A 22289-nucleotide genomic window follows, 5' to 3' on the forward strand; every position below is an offset into this window, starting at 1 on the left:
AGTAGGCTCCCACACCTGTGTATGATGTACACACTTCATGTGCCCAGTCTTGGCAGTCACCACACTGAATACACTCTCCTTGTCCAACGGAGGCTGCATATGTTTCTGTGCAAACTAAACATAGAGTTTCACCTTCATTTACTTCTTTTTCTACAAAAAGTTTTTTTTTTAATTTGCCTTATCAACTTTTTTAGAAGATGCCTTCTTGATTCGTGCTGTCTGTTGTAGACTCTTAAGATAAGACATTTTTTGGATTTCCTTTTGTGGGGTGCTTGTAAGCATCTTGGATCGCTGACATTTTCTTTTGAGTTTGTCGTTCCGTGTTACATACGGCTTGAGCGGCCGCAACTGAAATGGGCTTGTTTTAGAGGAACATGCCTCCATGTCTTCAAAGAACTGCTTGGGTGTGTCTGCAGATCTTGCAACTTGATCCTGGCAACTTGATTCAGGCAACCTGATCATATCAATTTTATCCTGGCAACTTCATCCTGGCAAATTGATCCCAGCAACTTGATCCTTGCTTGGAACTGGTGCGTCAAGAAGATGAAGACGATCTGTGACTGTCGCTGGTGGAAAATCTTCTCCAAAATGTTTCTGTTGAAAGGCCACAATCCAGTTGATGAAAATCCATGAACAGCATTTTTCGCAGATGCAGATTTTAAAAAAGCTGGAGTGACTAGTCTCGCGATGTCTAGTTGGTTCAAAATTCTTCCAGGCTATGCTTTTTGGAATGTGTTTATTTCTTGCTCAAAGAATGTCTTGACGGGTCCATAAACAGCTCTGTCTAGTGGTTGAAGTTTGCCAGTGGTGTGAGGTGGAAAAGAGAGAAATACCACATTGTTCTTCCGAGCAAACTCTAACGCAGGATAGTATTTGTGAGAGATTTTATTGTCCATCAACAAGAGAACATTCTTCTCAGGACTTGGTCTCACCTGTTGGACGAAGTATTGCAGCCATTTTAAGAAAGCTGGCCCATTTATCCACCCGTTATCTGTGCAGGTAGCAACAGACCCTGGTGAACTTCCATCAAGAAGTCGGTCAACCATTTTCTTTCTTGCAAATATGAAATATGGTGGAAGGAATTGGCCTGCAGCACTGCAGCATCCTACAATAGTGCTCAAAGTCCCTCGTTCTGAGCTAGAGATTACTCCCACCTGTTTTTTTTTTTTTTTTTGTTTTTTTGCCAGTCGAGGACAGTATTTCGGGAGGTCTGGTGTTTGTGGTCTGGATTCCTGTCTCGTCCACATCGAACAGTGTTGTTGCATTGATATTGTGCTCCTCTAATACGTAATAATATAAATCGTAAAACCGGTTTACTTGTGGCTTGTTGAACCCTCGAGCACGAGCCACTGATGTTGGCTCAGGTGTTCTTAAAGTTATGTCTGGATGTCTCTGTTTAAAACCTTTGAACCAGTCATCTCCTGCGCAACCTTTTTTGAATGGATGTTGATTTTTGTTTGCTTCGGCGAATTCAAAAACTAGTTCCACGAATTATTTTTTTGTTAATCCGAAGAAAAAAAACAGAATCAGTTTTTAAAATGTATTCTTTCAGTTCCAACTCTTGAACTGATACCTCCCCAAAGACTTCACTGCAGTTCCTTTCTTCAGGTGCCGATGCAATGTACCATAAGGCACATTGTAGCTCTTTGAAGCATTTATAATAGTTTCACCAGATTCTTGAACAGCTGCGAGGGCAGCTTCCATGTCCTTCTCTTCCCAGCTGCCACGATCACTTTTCCTTTTATACGTGTACACCATATGTAAAATATAAAGTTTCGAATAGGTAAACAATGCTGTGCAAGATGGTTTTAATTTATATATATTCACATTATATTAAAAAGGGTTCACATTTAGGGCCTACAAACTATTTATGTTCAATTATATAAACAAACTATTAATATGTATCGGCAGAATTATAAAAATATCGATAAATCGTCGAAAGTTATACCTAAATTGTGCCTAAACAAATTCGAGAAGTTAAAAAATCCAATATGACAGGAGTTGATCTACCTTAACTTTTCATTATCCATCTTGCCCAGTACCGTCACTCGGGAACAAAAAATTTCACTAATAAAAACAATGCAACAATTGTGACAACAAGCATTTGAAAGCTTAATAACAAAGGAATATTTTACTCAATATCTTTAAAATATATAGTATAACATTGTGTCAAATAGAAAAGCATTTTGATACATGAAAAATAAAAACATTTACCTTGATATAATTAAAACTCGTCCCAGTCTTATGCAAACACAGCCATGCTGGCGACAACTCTGCTGGTCAATACAGCAGGACAATATCTTTTTACAAAAAAAATACTAGTGCTGCTATCTAGCGGAATAGGTACCTGAGAAATAAATGAAATCCATCTTGCCCGGGGTGTCCAACTTTCCCGGGTCTCCACTAATGAGCGAATTACAATTGACAATTAAAGAGGATTAAAAAAATGTTCTCGCTAAGTAATGAACCAATGGGAAAGGAAACATGTGTCGAGAACGCCCATGACTTCGAATTCTAGACCAGACGAATCCGCAAAATTTTCGGGTCTCTATCCAAGACACGCGACAGACACGGTAAACAGGACCTCACTCTTCCAGCTCTGGAAGCCGACTGACAAGTCACGACTTGTTCGAACTTGTCACTATCTCAACGGATCAGGCTATCGGGATTATTACTTCTTATAGATGTAGCGTCAGCCGTTAATTCACCATATTTTATGATCACATTTCTTACATGACTGATGTATCACATTTATGTTCTACAGAATTGTAGATCTTAAAAAGGCCTATGTAAAAGTCTGTGATAGCATATGTCTATCTTCTAAGGATGATTTAAAGGGTAACCATTTTTATCTTTCAAAATTGATAAAAAAAATAACGAGTTATTTGCAGAAGATAATATCTGTGCGAAGTTCTCAAATTCTGCCAAAATGGGAACCTACTCTTCTCACGGGCTTCTGTGCCATGTGACCGCAATAGAGATAAAATGCATTTATTTCCTTGCCGTGTGCACGATCTCCCATGCACGTGACTGTTCAATGCTTTATTGTGAACCAATAGGTTCGTAAACATGGTGAAATCTTGATAACACGCTTACTGCAACTGTTACTGTTATTTTTTTCAACTGTGAACTCAGCCTTACAACATAATTTCATCCTTTTGTCAAAATATTTTTCCCAAATAAATGCTGTCAACAAACCATGTTTTTTTTTCTCTCTCAGATGTTTAAGTCGATGTTGTTTTCTATTCATATTGTGTTCCTCTATCTATGGTATGAGAAAATAATAGGAAAATGTCAGTCATGATTTAATTGTTTGGACGTGAGTTTCAACAACTGTAATGTTACTATGCAGAAAACCTGAATATGCAAATACAAACTCTAGTAGCCTGTATTCATGGAGTTAGGAATTTTCAGGCGATGGCATGCTGTGACATTGTTGGTCACTTTTTAACCTCGTCATCGCCATATTGTTCCGCCCAAAACATTGCGGAAATGGTACTTGAAAAAAATTAAGATGATGGTTATTAAGTACAAACTATAACATTGGCCAACAAAAAAATATTTTTATGTTTCCTTCACTTCATGAGTCAAATATTACTAATTTTGGGTTGAAAAAAACGAAAATAACAATGAAAAAATTTATTATCTCTAGTTTCTGTGATACACCATGGGTCAAAATATATAATGTTAACAAATTGTGGCAAATCTGTAAATTTTAAACCATAAGTTTATCGACATTATAAATTAATTTGGATTTATTAAATAGTAGTTAAATTTTTTTAAGAGTTGAAAATTAATGGCAGAATACTTGGCAGGTTGGATATTATTACCATCATATGGATTCCATTTTTATTTTGGCCTGTTTCTTGTAGGTGGGTTCTGGAGCATCCCTACACACACACCAACAGTAATCTGCAAGCATTGATTCATTCCAATGGCCCTGATATCTTTGTTCCATTACAGAAATATTCTGATGGAATCTCTCACCGTGTTCATCACTGACCGCACCACAACTAGGAGGGAAAAAGTCTAGATGAGCGTGGAGAAAATGAATTTTGAGATACATGTTGCATCCAAGTTCATGATATTTTTGTAGAAGTATCCTCACCAACTGAACATAGTTATCTTCTCTTTTGTTCCCCAAAAAACCTTTAATAACTCCCTTGAACGCATTCCAAGCTTCCTTTTCTTTCCCCTCGAAAACTCTGTCAAACGCAGGATCCTTCACAAGCTTCCGAATTTGTGGCCCAACAAAAACACCTTCCTTAACTTTTGCATCACTTAAGAAAGCAATTTTTTTCCCTCAAATATCTAAAGGCCTTTCCTTCTTTGTTCATGCCTTTGACAAAGTTTTTCATCAAACCGAGTTTTATATGTAGTGGTGGAAGAAATATATCTTTCGGGTCGACGAGAGGCAGGGCAACAACATTTTTTTCACTAGGGCCAAGATTTCTTGCAGGCCAGTCTGTTTGAATGTAATGTGATTTCCTATCCCTACTGTCCCACATACATAAAAAGCAGCAGTATTTAGTATACCCCAGTTGCATTCCTAAAAGTATAGCGATGACCTTTAGATCACCACAGATTTTCCACTTGTGTTCAGCATATTTGATTGAGTGGAGGAGGGCTTTTATGTTTTCATAAGTCTCTTTCATGTGAACTGCATGTCCAACAGGATTAGAAGGAAGACGGTTACCGTTGTGAAGTAATACAGATTTCAAACTAAGCTTCGACTAATATATGAATAGCCTCCATTCAGTAGGATCATGGTTCAAATTCAAACATTTCATCAAGCCATTAACGTTGCAGCATAATACAAGGTTGTTTTTCTTTTCAAAAAAAGGAAGGAGATCCGTCGAACGCTGTCTATACTGTGATACCCTGACATCATGATGGAGAAGATTCCACTGCTGTAGTCTTGAGCCTAGAAGTTCTGCCTTATCCTTAGACAAATCAAGGTCTCGAATGAGATCACTTAATTCCACTTGACTCAGTCTGTGTGGTTTATCATCTGTTTCCTTAAAATCAGGGTCGTGAGATGTGCTAGGCTAGCTGAGTTCTTCTGCACTTTCTTCATTTTCCACTTCAAGTTCATAACTGTGGGGTGGGGTAGGTATTGGTAAACCATCTGAATGTGGAATTGGTCGAATAGCCGAAAGAATATTTGGGTATTGAACTGTTCTTATTTTCTTTGTTGACAATTCCGACTTAATTGGTGTAGTCAAGCAGAAATAGCAGTCATTTATATGGCTTGTAGGCTCCCGCCAAACCATGGGCACAGCAAAAGGCATAGCTCGTTTTTTTTATTTTTCAGCCATTCTCTTTAAGTAACTGAACAAGAGTTACAACATATATGTGAAGCCCACGACTTAGCTTGGTCACCTACCGTAACTCCAAAATAATGCTGATAAGCAGTCTTAACAGCAAGAGTAAGATTGTGTTTCTGTGACGAATATAACAAACCACAAATATAACAAAAGTTATTCACTGAATTCACACAACTTCGTGGCATTTTGGTTTAGTACACTTAAATATCACTCCAAAACATTAAATTCGAATAAGAAAACAACAGAAACCACATCAAGCACTATCTGAAGAACAGAAATCATGTATACTTATAACCTCAAAATAGCTGTAAAACGTTTGGTTTTGTCAGTTAACAGGTGTACCAACATCCAAAAACTAAATTTCTCAACAAAGTGAAAGTTGAGCATGTAAAAATTGACATGTTACTGTATCTTGAAAACAAGAGCTAGTTGGTCATTTTCGAGGTGATTTTTGAACTCAAGGGGTGAAAATACATAATAATTGGGTATTTTTAAGCCCGAAACATATTCATTGTTGGCCAGTGTAATCATTGTCTTTAAAAAAAGTAACCTTCATAAAAAGAAAGTTATTTAAAACTGTTTCCACAAAGCTAACACTACACTTAGCCATGGTTTTGGGCGTCTTACCAATATGGCACAACAATTAGTTGAAGGGAAAAAAATAGCTTCACACAATTACCAGGGAAGCCTTCTTTTCACAGACGAGAGAGCCAAAACCCGAAGTTCCCCGAAGTTCATGCTTTTTTTCCATATCTTTAATGTAGCTATCCTAACCAAATCAACCGTCCACAATGTTTTAAAGTATTTATAATGTAGCTAACCTAACCTAATTGACCATTAGTATCCTTTTATCAACACCGCCATATTTATTTACAATTAACAAAAAAAAACCGAAGATGCACGATCGGTCGTTCCGCTCTCTCGTCTGTGAAAAGAAGGCTTCCCCAATTACCATGTCATAATGCAGACATGGCCACACCAGAGAATAGGGAAACATAGAGATGGAGCATAAGTTCCGATTATAGTCGAGGAGGATGAAGCCGAAAGTGAAGGGGGATTTCAATGTACTACACATACGAATATGGTGGCATTTGTTACAAAATGTATCAGCTGTTCCAGTATTGGAGGTTAAATTGGAGAAAAATTTCAACTTATATCATTACATTTGTATTATAAAGCTTCATTTTGGACTTTTAATATAGGTATATTAATATATAAACCAGTTACATTTTGATCTAATTTTCTTCCAAACAGCTTAACTACAGTCTTTATTAAAAGCGGGATAGAACAGCTGATACAAACATAAACAAACATCCGCCATATTGGTATTTGAAAATCAGAAAAAGATGGGGGGGAAAATGGCTTCCCATCTGATGGCTAATGTTCCATCTGTATCCTTTCCTCATATCTGGGTCACCCTCTGCCTGTATTGTGGTGACAATCGACTTGTGCAACCAAACCATCGATATTATCTATTCACCCGTCCGCCCCGATTGACTGCAGGTAATGTGTTCGATGGACGAATCACGGACAGATGGAGGCAATGGGCTATTGTAATTCCGGCCTTAGCCCAGAGGTATTTGAGCTCGCGATGTTTCCTAGTACCTACTGAACAGTTCTCGAGCATGTGCAGGAATGTGGCAGGGTCCAGACCAATGCTTGGTAAACAGGGGGTGACCACGGATGCATTAGGCCTACTACACTAATACTGCATGAATTCACTTTTTTTTTACCAACTGATGATCTGCGCCATTTTTGAGGGACATCAAAAAAATAATAATTGGGAGAAGTGTCGTAAAAACAGTTTCAAAACACTATAAGGTTTTTTTTTTTTTTTTTTTTTTTTTTGCAATATGGTGATGGTGATATAGTAAGTGACTTCAACTAAGTCACAGCATGACATCTCACAATTTATAAATTCATGATCGTAAACCTACAATTCACTCACCCCTGTTCAGACACCCAAATAAATCACACTCGGGTATCTTGATTTTATTTTACTCTTATAAAAGTAAAAGGTAGGTTAATTCTGTTATATCAACTAAATTCTCGAAATAAATTTTATTCTATCAACAGTTTTCTCGGATGGTAGGCTTTTGCTGTCTAGGTAATGTAAATTGGTTAGGTCAGCGATGCTTTAAACCATGGAGTTGCCAGTCTATGTAATTACACAGTAACCAGCTGAAACCTTGTTTTTCCAGTTCATGGTCTGTGCCATGTTGGTAAGATGCCCAAAACATTGGCTGAAGTAAAGTGTTTTCATTGTGAAAATAATTTTAAAGACTGTATTTAATGGAACTGACTGTTTATAATTATGAGGATTTTAATTCATTCTTACTAACCATCACCAGAAATGGTCAAACACCATTTCAACAATGTTTTGGGCATTACAATAAAGCGATGGGGAGGTAAAAAAGTGACTCAACAACATCACAGCATGCAGTCTCCTGACAATATCCCACTTCATGTTTAAAAACACCCTAAAATCGTGAAACTGCATGAAGTAGGTACCCAAAATGTTTTTTTTTTTTAATGCCAACATGATTTGCTATATAATTCCAATCGTTAAGTCACACGAGTGAGCCGCAAACTTCGGATATTATGTTTGGGGACTGATCGAAGTTAAATGAATCGTAGGCTACCCGTTTGGCTTTGCTGGCGGTGTTGGTGACATGTATTCTTTTCCCCTAGTGCATGCAGCAGAAGAACTTGGCGAACACGAACGGCGCCCTGGCGGCGGGCGGCAGCAGCAGCTCAGATACGGAGTCGCTGCCAGCACACTCTAGGAGGTACACCCAGTACCTTGCTGGTGGCCTCGGTGAGTACCATAGCGTGACCATAAGTACAGTTCCATGCTTCTCGTTTCGCTCATACACTGAGAAAAAATTAGCAAACAGGACGAGAGAACATATTTATGACTGATCTTCAGAGAAACCTTTACCAAACTACCAAACTTCAAAGCCTCCAGCAGAATTTTACATATATACCTATATAAGGAACATTAAGAAATATACCTATAAGGAACATTTAAAAAAGGGGCTATCATTATCATTCATTTCAGGAATAGTTGTATAGTACCAACAATCCATCAGATTAATGTCCCTTTATTGAAGTGTAATTGGGGTTTCGCATAGCTAAATTTGGTCCTTATGATCTCAATTAACTCTTACCCTGCCTATGGACGAAGCAGGGGGTGGGGGGAAGTGGTGGGGGTTATAAGGAAGATGTATCGCTTCCCGAAGTTGGCGAAAACGTTGTAAAATATTAGTGAAGGTGGTTTGTTACTTTGGGTGATGCGTGGTGAGCTGTTACAAAACCTGCCACTATGACTATGTAAGATGTGGTGTCGCTTACATCTTCTTCTGTAGGCCCATATGTCAGTGCGTTAGTGTCAATAACTATAATGTAAGTATTTTTGAATACATGCGGTTAAATTTTACATATACCTACTGTTTTCAAATTCCTTCACCCTAATTTATTTTTTGTATCCACCACTGCCTGCAATATTAATTGATCCTGCTTGTACTGACTAATAAAATGTCGGCAGTTCAAATTGAGCTCAGAAAGTTGTTATTTCCTAGAGACCAAAAGATTCAATTCGTGATGGACTAAAATTTAGCAACTTGTGCCTTTGTGCAGCATCTGATACAAACGTGGAGTTAATCAGGAGAATTCTGGGCCAGTGAGAAACCTTGAACTAAAGAAGTGACGAATAACCTGCAACTCAGTTGAGATATTTGTGAATTAAAGAGCCAATGAAAAAAATTGGTTGTCTGTAAAGTCGGTTGACGGACGATAGTTTAACGTTGCAACGTCATAAAAAAAACATTGATGAAATGATTGCATACTTTTATTAATAAAATTGAATCCATTTTATTGAATTATCACTATTTTGTATGGATACAAAGAAGGAGTTTAATGAAATCTACAATTTAATTGATAAATTTACTTTTACTTACACTCATTAATTCAAATATGTTTATTACTTTAACGAAGATATTATTTAACTATAACTTTTATACATGTTTGCTATTTAACTTTTTCCAATCTGTTAAGGATAGGACGATGATAGGAAAAGTAGGAAACGAATTGGAGTGTTTCAAGTTGAATGTTCCTCGAAAAAGTCAAATCGATGTTTGTTCCAATCGAGTGGAAGAGAGATAGATGCGGCGCAAGCGTACAATGAGCATAATGGGACACAGCGTAATGGGACAATGTGCGTTGCGGGATACTTTTTCGTGCGTGCAGCCGGCATTCATCGATTTATTAGACGTTGTCACGTCAAAAGTGGTGGTACTTTCCTGAGTATGCAGAGGAATGTGGAATCTAGAATTGTCCCCAAGAATTTTGCCAGTACCTACTCTTATCCGTATCCTAATACGAACTGGGACGTAACTCTGACTGTATGTGGTCCTTGTTGCTTGACAGCGACTTTGGCAATGCTCTTCTCGGTCATGCTGCTCTCTTGGTTCTTCCCTAAGCTTGTAGCTCCTACAGCAGCCGACAAGAATGCCTCACGTGATGCGAGACCAGGTCTCTTAGGTGGGCTCACCCCTCTTCATCGGCTCACTGCTAGAGCTTTTTCCCTAAACCTGACAAAACAATACCGGCAATTCGAACAGGTGCTGGGCAGTGGCTCTTAATATCGTTCAAAACAACTATATTCAATTATAACTTGGAACTGGAAGAGGCTCTCATAATCGATGAAAGATCATATTTGTTATTTTAATTGTGACATAGTCAGCTCTTCCCTGACAAACATAATGTCTGTAATTTCATCAAAGGCTGGGTTATTGGTGACTCTTTTCATTGCTCTGATAATGACCACAGTTTAAAGTGTGGCTTAGGATATGGCTCTTACGATTGCCTATATAATACAATATCTACCATTTTAACTGAGACTGGGATATTATTTTTATCCACTATACTAAACAATGCCTGCAATCTGAACAGTGTTTGAATAATGACTCATAGTTTTTCCCTGGTACCAACAAATTACCATTACCACTGCCCCGACTGTAGTGACAATTGGGACCAGGATTTTGCTCTTTTGTTGACAATATGGAGTGGGACTAGGATATGTCTCTTACCCTTACTTGAATAGGACAAATATTTAATCTTAACTGAGAAGGAGACATGGTGTGTTTCCATTATCCTAATAAAGACAATGTCTGCACACAGAACTGGGATCAGGGCATTTATATTACCTGTGTTGTATATAAGACGGATTAGCTGTACTCTTTTTCTGATCATCTGGGCTGGCACTGGTGCAGCAGTCTACCAGCACATCTAATGTGATGTGAAACCAAGCATCCTGGTTGGGCTCACTTCTGATGCTTCTGGGCCTTTGCCTTCGCCCTGAATAATGCAATGTCTGAAATTCTAACAGGGACTTGGCAGTAGTTATTAATATCGTTCCTATGACACATCTTCATTTTTAACTGAGAACTGTAAGATGCTTTTACCAGTGCTGTAAGATCATTTTTTTCTATTTCAACTAAGTCCTTGACAGCTCTTATCATTACCCTGACTAGCATAATATCTTCAATTCTAATAGGAGCTGGGCAGTGACTCTTAATATTGATCCAATACCATGTCTTCAATTTTAACAGAAACTAGGTCGAGGTTCTCGTGATTACCGAAAGATCAGTAGGCTATTTTAACAATAACTTAGACACATATCACCATTGCTCTGACTAAAGAAACGCCTGAAATTCTAACAGGGACTAGGTTATCAAAGGCTGTAATCATTTTGCTGTATGTTGAAAAAGTTTCCAGTTTGATATGGAACTAGGTCATGGGTCTTTACGTAGCTTGAATACGAAAAAAAAAAAAAAGCATGTTAACTGAGACCAGGAAAGGATCTTTATCCATTACCCTGACAAAGACAGTGTCTGTAGTTTGAACTGGGGCCAAGAAAGTGTTCCTACCTATGACCTGGCTAAGAGAATGACAGTAGTTCGAAGGGGGACTGGAATGTACGTTGTTGCCCGGCAGCGACCCTGGCCGCGCTCTCCTCGGGCACCATGCTCTCCTGGTCCTCCCCGGGACTGGCTCTCCTGCAGCAGCCGACCAGCACGCCCCACGTGACGAGCGACCAGGCCTCCTGGGTGGGCTCGCTCCTCAACATCGGCGCCCTCCTGGGGGCGCTGCCAGCAGGCCTGCTGGCGGACCGCGTGGGCCGCCGGACGACGCTGATCGCGCTGGGCCCCTTGCTCGTCGTCTCCTGGCTGCTCGTCGCCTTCTGCACCTCCGTGTGGGAGCTGTACGCCGCGCGGCTGCTGGGAGGGGCCGCTGTCGGAGCGGTGTCCGTCGTGGCCCCCGTCTACTGCGTCGAGGTGGCCGAGAACTCCATCCGCGGCGCGCTCGGGTCCTTCTTCCAGCTGCAGCTGTCCGTGGGGATACTCCTCGGGTGCGTTCACATTTTTGGACATCTGGCGGAAAGGGTACCTTTCGCACCAGATAGTGCCATGATTATTTCGCTGATTCCTTGGGTACCAAAGACTCGATACATAAATACAGCTTCTTCGCGTTGATGGTTGGTAAAGACCCAAAAAATTTCCTGGTCTCAATTATTTACCATCAGGCTTGATTATACTGTGTTTCCTTTACCCTAAGTCGTTTGTTAATCGTCTGCGGTCCTCGAAAGAAGACGCTATATTCATGTGATTCAAGTGAACAGTTTATGATGGTTTGTCCTTGCATTGGACAACCTTGGGCAAGTAAAAACTTGAAGACATCGCAGGAACGTACTGTTGTTTGGTTCTTAACATGTTGTTAAGTTACATTTTCGGGTCTTTGATGATTGTACTGTAATGAGCAATTATTTTGGCTATAATTATTTTTCTAAACAGAGTAATTTGTTTTATTAAAAAAAAGAATTATAAAATAGGGACTTGAAAATATGAAAGGTGTAGTTCCCGACAAGTAAAAAAGAATCTTTTCCTGTACAGTATTTTTAATTTACAATGCAGAGCCTTATAATATTCATTAATAAAAAAATAAATATCTTATGTAAGACCCTACTGTCATATATTCTGTATTCTTTCCGAATATAAACTGTTCAAAATAACAGGTGGATTTTATAAGTGTAAATAAGTGGTAACAACAGGTTGCTACAGTGAAACGTCTACAGTCTGTCATTCTATGGTTCTGTATATTCGGTTATCTGGCACCTATTGACCCTTTTATTTTAAGACGTTATCATGTGTACTCTCGCTGTTAAACAGCACTTCCGGAATTTTTCGTTCGCTCAGATTTGATCATTACCATAGATTTTCATTTCAGTGTAGTGTTTTCTGTTTTTCTTGCGGATTGCAGTTCACTTTTTCAAAATTGATAATCCATTAAAACTATATTAATATTTTATAACACGGTAAAGTTTCTAATTCAGCACAGCCGTGATGAAAGACTTTTCACTTGGAATTAAATTTTGATCCAGCTATTTCACACCGTCAAACAATTTCTGGGTAATGAAACTCCTCTGAATATGCGACCTGAGGAATGTGCTCTTGATTTAAAACATTTACATTTTTATGAACATACACAACTCCTAGTTTACACCACATGTCATACACATAGCCAGCACAGAGGATTACTTAGGATGAATCAGTCAGAAAAAATATTGCAGCCCAGACGAACACAGTGGGATGACAACGACGAGACATTTGGCTTTGTTATCCGTGTGTTTATGCATTCATATTTTATGTCCGTTCTCGAGGTTTGTCTATGACATACCATATAGACCAGTAAAAACATATGTTTGTAAAAAGGTTTTTAATAAATCTTTCCCATTAGAAGAACAATCCAAATAACAAGGAAAATGCACGTTTTCCACATTTGGGTCTCTCATTAAAACTATATTGACGTTCGGTGATGCGGATAAATTTGCTACTCTGGAATTGCCGGGGTCTCGAAAGGGCTATATTTAAGATCCATTACTGTACTTGGAATTCATATTTTTGACCATTAGTTTCACATTGTCAATAATTTTTTTGGTAATTATGGTTGTTTTGAAATTGTGACCCGGGTGAAAGTGACCCTTTTTCACCTGGTCTAACGGATACCCCGCGTGTGCAGGTACATGGCCGGGTTCATCAGCGACACGACAACTTTGGCGCTGGTGCTGTGCTCCCTCCCGGTGATCTTCCTCATCGCCTTCCCCTGGGTCCCGGAGTCGCCGGCGTACCTGGCGTCGCGCGGGCGCGAGCAGGACGCCGTTACGGCCCTCCTCTGGCTGCGGGGCCCCCGCTGCGACGCCCGCGCCGAGGCGAGGCGTCTGTCGGCGGCGCACCTTCGCCGCGACGCTGATGGCGGTCCCTCCTCCCATTCACCCTGGCGCAACCTGGCGACGTCGCCGACCACCCGCCGGGCGCTCCTGATCGCCATGGGGCTGATGGCCTTCCAGCAGTTCAGCGGGGTCAACGCCGTCATCTTCTACGCCGAGGAGATCCTCACCATCTCCGACGGGCGGGTGTCGGCCGACGCGGCGTGCATCCTGGTGGGAGCCGTGCAGGTAATGGTCCTCAGCCGTCTCACACCATTCAGAGTCATGCCCTGGAGGACTAGGAGAGCCAACGACAGTTGCCTAAACCATTATATTACCGAGTAACATGCAACCTGGAGAGAAAGGGAAAACAGCAGCCAAAGGAAATATGATGTAGGTTTGATCCATCAAACTTACACGACAAGTCCATTCAAGTCATATGACGAGCTTGCTGTAAGCTTACATGCTATGTGGGATTATTTGTAGGAATTTATTTGGAAAGATGCATGACAATGCTGCGGGGAGAGCAAAGTGACCACGGTGGGGTGAATGCTGCTGCAGGTGGCGGCCAACTACGCCTCGGTCCTACTGGTGGACCGCGCAGGCCGCAGGGTCCTGCTGCTCTTCTCTGCCATCGTGATGGCCCTCAGCCTCGGGGCGCTGGGAGCCTTCTTCCACTTCAGTTCCCCCGGCCAGCCGGCGGGTCCCATCAGCTCCGCCCTGCCGCCGCTCTGCCTCGCCGGCTACATCGTCGCCTTCTCCCTGGGGTTCGGCCCCATCGCGTGGATCCTCCTGGGGGAGCTGTTCGCCCCCGAGGCCAAGGGCTTGGCGGCGGCCACCGGGGCGGCGTGCAACTGGCTCTCGGCGTTCGTCGTCACGCGGACCTTCCGCGACGTGCGCGGGGCCCTGGGCTCGGGACCCACCTTCTGGCTGTTCTCGAGCGTGTGCCTGCTGGCGGTGCCCTTCGTGGTGCTGATGGTGCCCGAGACCAAGGGGAGGGACCTGGAGGAGGTGCAGGAGGAGATGGCGAGCGGCAGCCGGAGGAAGCCCGTCTTCGCGGTCTCCGATGCGGTCTGATCTCCCGTATCAGCTCCCGCCACGACACGACCTCGGGACACCTCGGACCTGCTCTTCTGGGGCAGGACCCGCCAACGGCCGACGGAGCGCATCCCCAACCACTCCTTGCGACGGTCTTCTCTCCCCGCCGGTGTGTTTGAGGAGAGAGTTGACGTCTGTGCTCGAGACCAAGATGAGATCCGGAATTGTGCACTGGCCTTTTCTGCCGTTGCCAGTTCTGCAATTTCTGCAGTTGGAAGACGAGGATGATTCTGACTGGGCATCAGACAGCCACACAAATACAAAACGTCTAGAACATATGAATGACCGCCTAGCTGTGCTTACTGAAGAACTATTTGTCCAGACGACTCCTCTGTTTTACAGGGTAGCAGGAACCGAACTGAAGTTTCACCAATTGATTCATCTATAATTATTTATAATATTTCTAATTGTTGCATCAACAATTAGACTGTATCTCTAACCAAAATGATGGCTCCCTCACTCTAAATATATATGCATGCCAGAAATTTTGGGTTTATATACATTAAATATTGAGGTAAGGTTATTTATATCTAAAGCCATTTTTTTTTAATCTTTACAAGAAGTAATCTATTGTACATTTTGCTCATCTAGCAGCTAAGGCTTGAACCAGTCAAAGTAGGCTACTTTCATATCTGACACGAAGTCCATCACATTGCACTCCATATCAAGCAGATGGTTTTTTCATCTGTGTCATGTAACCTGTCTCAAATTTGACAGTTCACAAAAGCAGTGCCAATGTTTTATGTTTTATACTGCCTTTAATGTTCTGTCAACAGTGTTTGTCAGTGTTCATAAGGAACTACAAGTGACATTTTTGGGAAATGGGTTTAAAATAAGAAACAATAACCACTGCCAAAAAAATTCCCTAATAATACTAAACAATAGGTACTTAGTTTATTATTTTTTAAGTATGGCTATAATTTTTGTGGAATATTCATTGCTATTTAACGAAATAATTCACAACAAGTATTTTTAAAATATGACTTTTAATCTATCAAGGAAACTTTTAATGAAAATGATTTTTTTTTAATATTGCTATTCGAATTCGATTTTGGAATTTGAGAATATTTTTATAATTACATTCGAAATAGTTTAGGAGTTTAAGGGTCGTATTCGCACATGGGTGAGTACAAATTAGATTTTCTCGCCTTGTTTTTTTGGCAGTCTTATTCATCTAATCACTCAGTGCACGCCACAGCGACCCTTAAATTAAATGGGTGTGTCGAGTATTTGTTGTAAAGGTGGGTTTACAACTGAAAATTAAGAACTAACTTTTGAGAATTTTTTTTGTGTACTTAACATGTGACTCTATGTCTACAAGTGGAATGGTTCATGATTGCCGTGTAGGAATTTTGACGGGTCGTGTGCGAATCAAATGATGACTTGAGACTTAAGAGAGATGGTTATATTGATCTTTTTCCTTAAAAATTAAGGGAAGAGCCAATCAGAGCACAGTAGAATGGCGAAATAATGTTTCGTAGGCAAAGCAGTTTATTATTTAGTTCGAAAGGAGTAGGATATACGTTCTGTTAAGAATTAAGAAATATAACCATCATGTTTAGAAATGATAAAATACTTTAAAAAAGAAAAGAAAAACATTGCACGAAAATAAAAAAGCTCTGATTGGAATATTTATTTTGTTGTAACATTTCGGAATTTATTATTCTGCTGTGTATCTGGTTAATTTTTGTTATCATACGAATACCTATATAACTTTGTATTTAAAATTCATGAATATATTTTCATTTTATGGTTGCTTGGAATATATGATATTAGTATTACGTAAACTAGAATTTATATATTAAATTGAAATATCTTTGATTCTGATTTGTGTACGGATTATAGGTTACGAGTGGAAATGTTACAATTTTTAGGTATTTCAAGTAGGTAAAAAAACCAAATGCACCAGGAATAAAAATGTTACGTTGAAAAAATTAATTAATAGTCGGCAACGAATCCAAAACGAAAAAATAACTTCAAAATGCAGACAATACCTTTCCTACGTATAACAAAAATTCAACTTAAATATTGTGGTGGCTGCTTCCTCGCCTGGTTTTACTGGCTGGAATTAACGACCACTAATTCAATAATAGACTGGATATTACTTAACCAATTGCTCGTCGGCGTACAGGTTGAGTTTATAATTTTTAAGTTGAATAATCGTAAACCCACCTTAACGATGTGTGTGGTATTTACATTTACGCGCTTATCTAGGATGGTAACACGGCCATAAGTGATACGCAGATATAAGGGAAATGCAAAGATGGAACATAAGGTCCAATTGTTGACGAGAGTTTTAACCCAAAGGGGGAGGGGGATTTCAGTGTACTACACGTTCCAATATGGCGGCCGTTTGTTTACAAATGTATCAGCTTTACCAGAATTAGACATTAAACGTGAGAAAAATGCCAACTCCTTTCGTCACAATTTGTATTGTGAAGATTCGTTATGTACTTTTAATATACATATATGAATATATTAACCAGTAATATTTTGATCTAATTATCTTCCAAACAGCTTACTACAGTCGTTAATAAAACCGGTCTAGAACATCTGATACAACCATAAACAAACGTCCGCCATATTGGAATGTGAAAATAAGACGAAAAAAATGGAGGAAAAAACGGCTTTACGTCTGACGACTAATGCTCCATCTGTATAGTAGCACTCAGCTCAGCAATAAGAGATATACTAGCAATAGAAATATAATGTATTTTTAATGTTTAAGTGTATATTTACTGAACGTACTTTATCCAACAAATAATTTAGAACATATAACTAATTTATACTTATGTTAAGTGAAAACGCAAATTTGTTACTAACAAAATGACAAATTTGCAAATTTTGTGATAGATTACGTAGCTGTATTATGAAGACATGAGATCTTATAGTAGTTTTTGTGCTTTCTTTCCTCCAGTATTTCTTTCGTATATGCTTGGAAAGATTTTCTATGTGTATGTGTGATTTTACACTAAGACAATGTTTTTGCTGTAATTTTTTCCACCAAAAATGTGTTAATTAATAAAAAAGTGAAAGTTTTTTTGTTTTTTGTTTTTATTCTTTTTGCGACCACGAACTATGTAGTTCCCTTAAATAAATCAACGATGTACGTTTATCGGCTATGTATTAACTATATGTATTTACTGTATGTACTTATTATGTATTTACTGTAAATGATTGAAGTATGAGCCTGAATGATCTGTAAAGATCACTGTTCGATATTTTCACTTTGTATTAACAAAAAAAAATAGTTTACAAATTATCCAAGAAACCTTTAAATATGTAAATGAACATGAAAAAGTTTACATCCTTTGAAAATAAACTCTCTAGAATCAGCTTCGAATATTAACAAAAGCTTCACAGACTTGTTAGGTACCCAGCAAAGAAAAAGAAAAATCTTACTGACGTAGGTTCTAAGAAGATGCATATCTTTTTGGAACAACGAGGAATTATTTGTTAATTTTAGGTGCATTCTTTGTTGAAAAGTCCGTAATTTCACTGTTTTTTAACGTGACAACGTCTAATAAATCGATGAACGCCGGCTGCACGCACGAAAAAGTGTCCCGTTACGCTCATTGTACGTTTGCGCCGCATATATCTCTCTACCACTCGATTGGAACAACAATCGATTTGACTTTTTCGAGGCACATTAAACTTGAAACACTCCCATTCGTTTCCTACTTTTCCTATCATCGTCCTATCCTTAACAGAATAACACAGAGTGAAGAAGTTAAATAGCAAACATGTATAAAAGTTATAGTTAAAATAATCTCTTCGTTAAAGTAATAAACATATTTGAATTAATGAGTGCAAATAACAGTAAATTTATCAATTAAATTGTAGATTTCATTTCACTCCATCTTTGTATCCATACAAAATAGTGATAATTCAATAAAAATGATTCAATTTATAATCATAAAGTATGCAATCATTTCATCAATGTTTTGTTATGACGTTGTCACGTTAAACTATTGTCCGTAAACCGACTTTACAGACAACCTTTTTTTTTTTTTTTTTTTTTTTTTTAACAGCGGACAAAATTATCTTGCTTGAAATTCCAAGGCCATTGCAAAGCAAATTGAACAAGAAACAAACAAAATTTGAGAGTAAAATTATTGAGTAGATCCAAACATTTAAAGTTGAATATCTGAAAGATTATTTAAGCTTTTGGTTAAGTTGTAATGAGGCGTAGACCATAAAGGGGGGAAAAAAATTTTTTTCTAGTCCCGACTGGTTTGTATTTTTCAAGTCAGGCGTGTAGAAACCGTTGTAGTGAAAAAGGGCCCCACCATTATAATTTAACGAGAACGGGCGGAAAATGGAGGGGGAGAAAAGTATTGGTCTTCCCCCATCATAATATTAGACCTAAAGGAATAAAATACGATTGTGCATGTAACCTGTGTAAAATTGGTACACATGAGACGTTCGGTATTTACGAACTGAAGTGTTTATTTCTCTAACACTGGAAATTTTGTCCTTTTTAAGTAAATTACGTAACACCAGTTGCCTCCATAATCCTAGAATCATAAGTTTTTAAAGATTTTAGTAACAAAAAAATTTCATTTATTTACGGACGTGATCCCAAAAATAAAAAATAAAACACAAAGGCTTCATAGAGGCAGTTAACCCAAATTTGTATACCACACTATATCATACTTTCAACAAATCCTAGGATTTAGATATACATAGGTCTTTAAGTTCCTAGAAAACAATAAACACTTACCAAATTGATAAAATCATTTAGTTATAATTTAATATTGCTACGCTGAGAATTTTTTTAAAAATAGAAAAAAGAACACAAAATTCAATGAACAAAATAATTTAGGAAACAGTGTTGTGCAAACACGCCAATCATTTCTAATGTTTAAATACGTCTGGAGAACTTCCTACCAAATCACCAGTAATTCACAGGGACGTAACTAGGTTCCACCCGGGGGAAAAAATCATTAAGTCATCCCCCCCCCCCCCCCTTTTTTTTCTTTTCGAACCAACCAAACCAAAACCTTCCCCGAAAACACCTAAAATCGCCAACACATATTAATGCCACTATTCAATACTGTTCAAGTCATTTAATTTTTAATACATCGCAAGTTGGGTAATTCTAAGCGAACGATACCAGTTTTTTAAGCATTTGACGATATACACGTATGTATCTTTCACTGCAAATAATTCAATTCATCCAACCATTAATTTTTTGTGTTCTAACACTACAATTATCAAGTTAATATATACAGTAAAAATTACTATGTCATTTAGCGCCCCATTCCCCCTCCAAAAAAAAAGTGTCACCGGGGCCACAAGCCCTTTCTCCCCCCTCCCCCCCTCTAGTCACACCCCTGATGATTCACCTTGCATACACAGCAAAATAATTAAATAATAATTACAATTGAAATAAATATATTTCTCTCAAATATATCGATTTCAAAAAAATGTGAGCGAGTCATACAGGACTCGGTGTGAAGTGTAAGCATCTAACCTCAGTAACGAGCAAATTCGTGTGTTCTGACCACGGTCTAAGAAGGTGACGTATGGACACTCGCCAGATAAAAGTGACAACTTACTGTCTCCATAGTTCGTTCGAAGTCCGCTATTCAAATCCTAGCGCTAGGTGTCTTGCGGTGGAAATATACCACTAGGCGTTATTATGAATTTTTCAATTCTCGTGAAAAACCAACAAGAGGTAAATAATATACGATGCAACGATAGTTTAAAATCATCGCCGGAGGACGCAAGTTAACGTGATAATCGGGCATAGGGCCACGTTTCCGCAAACTAATATGTTAATGTCTGTAAAAACTTAAAATATACACTCGTTTAAAAAGGTAATTGTATGCAAATTACTGGAAATATCGCAATGCCGTTTTGCAAAATGATCAGGAATCATGTAAGGAAGTAAACGTAAGTTTTTTTTACTTTTTTTTTTTATTTCCATGGTGGCCCTCTACTCCATAATTACAAAAGTGGAGAGTTACGACAGTATTTGATGCACTGCAATGAATTTTTTTAAATCAGTATAGAGGCGCGTAGCACCGACGTGTTACGTGAAATAGCACATAACTTTACGTATAAAACAAAAAACATATAAAAGAAAATATTGTTCCGTGTATCCAACATAATAATACATTTTATACGTCAAGTTACGTGTTATTTTACGTAACTTGTCGGCGCTACGCGCCAACATACTGAAAAAAAGAGAGAAAAAAACTGTCAAGGGTTGACGCTTAAGCTTGGGTGCATAGTATGGATGTAATTTTTTAAATTTTTTTATTTACATTGCATTATAATATCCAAATAAAAAATATATACGTTTTTATAAGTTGTCGAAAACAAACAACACGCACATACACAGCAAGTAAAAATGCGAAGATCGCATGAATGCACAGGTATTGTAATGTAAATTACAAACGGCGATTACTCCTAAACGAGTTGGAATTTCATATCTCCGCCTTTTTAAATAACAAAAAAAAAGTTTAGAGCAGTGAATAAAAGTATTTTGGAATTTTTTTTTAATTTTTTTTAAGGAAGAGACCGCACTCAATTTTGCAAATTTTGTATTTTAATAAATAATTGTGTATTGTCAAACTACTTACAAACAGGTATTATCAGGGTTGTGCAGGTCATTAATAAAATTCTACATCATACATTCCATTTTTCAAAAAGTCGGGCCTATACAAAAATAAGTAATCTTTAGACTACATTCATACAAATAATGAATTTTAACTTTACCTACTATTCCAATGACGTTTCCGAACTGATCTTTGTGTTCCTTTTTTGTGAGAATGTCGTCTTCCACAAAATATTTTTCGCATACATAATGGGATCTTTTAAGGACAAACTTGTCTCGTGGAATTGCTTTCTGCCACAATTGCCTAACATTGTCATCATTGGGAACTCGGAATATCGCAACTTTCTCGTCCGACTTTGCCTGATAATTTGTTTTGCACCCAGGTGCAACACAATGGTTAGGCATTTTCACAATTACAATAATATACGCTTATTTTCTTTACTAACAATCAATGCTCCTTGCTCACAATGAAGTTCCCGGCTTCCCGCCAATGCCAATGTGGAAACTATACTTCGTAACCTAATTTACCTAATTTATGAAATAGTTCCAAAAATTATAAAACAAAAACACATCCAATTTAATACTGTATTGATATCTGGAGATCAGTGCATATTTAACATTTAAATGAAAATTTAAATGATTATTATGTTGAGTTGTTCATAACAACAAAGCTTAAAATACCACCGCAGAACAAGCAGCGCTACACGTCAGCTGGTGGAGCGGAGCGGAACTACGGAGACATTAGGTGTGCCACTTTTGCATGCTGGCCTGGTTGGGGAGTGTCCAGACCCCTTCTTAGACCGTGGTTCTGACGTTGTTCATTGTTGCAAATCCTATTTATAGTTACGCTGATCACTAACTTAATGATCGCGTAAAGCTGTAGGCTATATAATTTTCATTGCTCTTTGTTAACCTGTACTTCCTAGCATTGCTGCCGAGTCCGTGGCGAAAAGAATATTCTGTTTCTGACTACATCTTGGTGTTGGGTAAAACATTTTCCTGCAAATCAAGTATCTTAAATATATGATTCCGT

General features: G+C 38.6%; 1 protein-coding gene across 1 annotated transcript in view; it reads left to right on the forward strand.

Annotated features, from left to right (window-relative positions):
* LOC134540610 (facilitated trehalose transporter Tret1-2 homolog) overlaps positions 1–17730 on the forward strand; it is a 20294-nt gene extending 2564 nt beyond the window's left edge. Inside the window, exons 2-5 of the mRNA XM_063383446.1 lie at positions 8019–8145; positions 11325–11739; positions 13407–13842; positions 14155–17730. Of these exons, the coding sequence (XP_063239516.1) occupies positions 8019–8145; positions 11325–11739; positions 13407–13842; positions 14155–14670 (1494 nt within the window). The 3' untranslated portion in view covers positions 14671–17730. The remainder of the gene's footprint in view (positions 1–8018; positions 8146–11324; positions 11740–13406; positions 13843–14154) is intronic.
* The last annotated feature ends 4559 nt before the right edge of the window (positions 17731–22289 follow it).

This window comes from Bacillus rossius, chromosome 17 (assembly GCF_032445375.1).
Source record: "Bacillus rossius redtenbacheri isolate Brsri chromosome 17, Brsri_v3, whole genome shotgun sequence".
NCBI classification, from domain to species: domain Eukaryota; kingdom Metazoa; phylum Arthropoda; class Insecta; order Phasmatodea; family Bacillidae; genus Bacillus; species Bacillus rossius.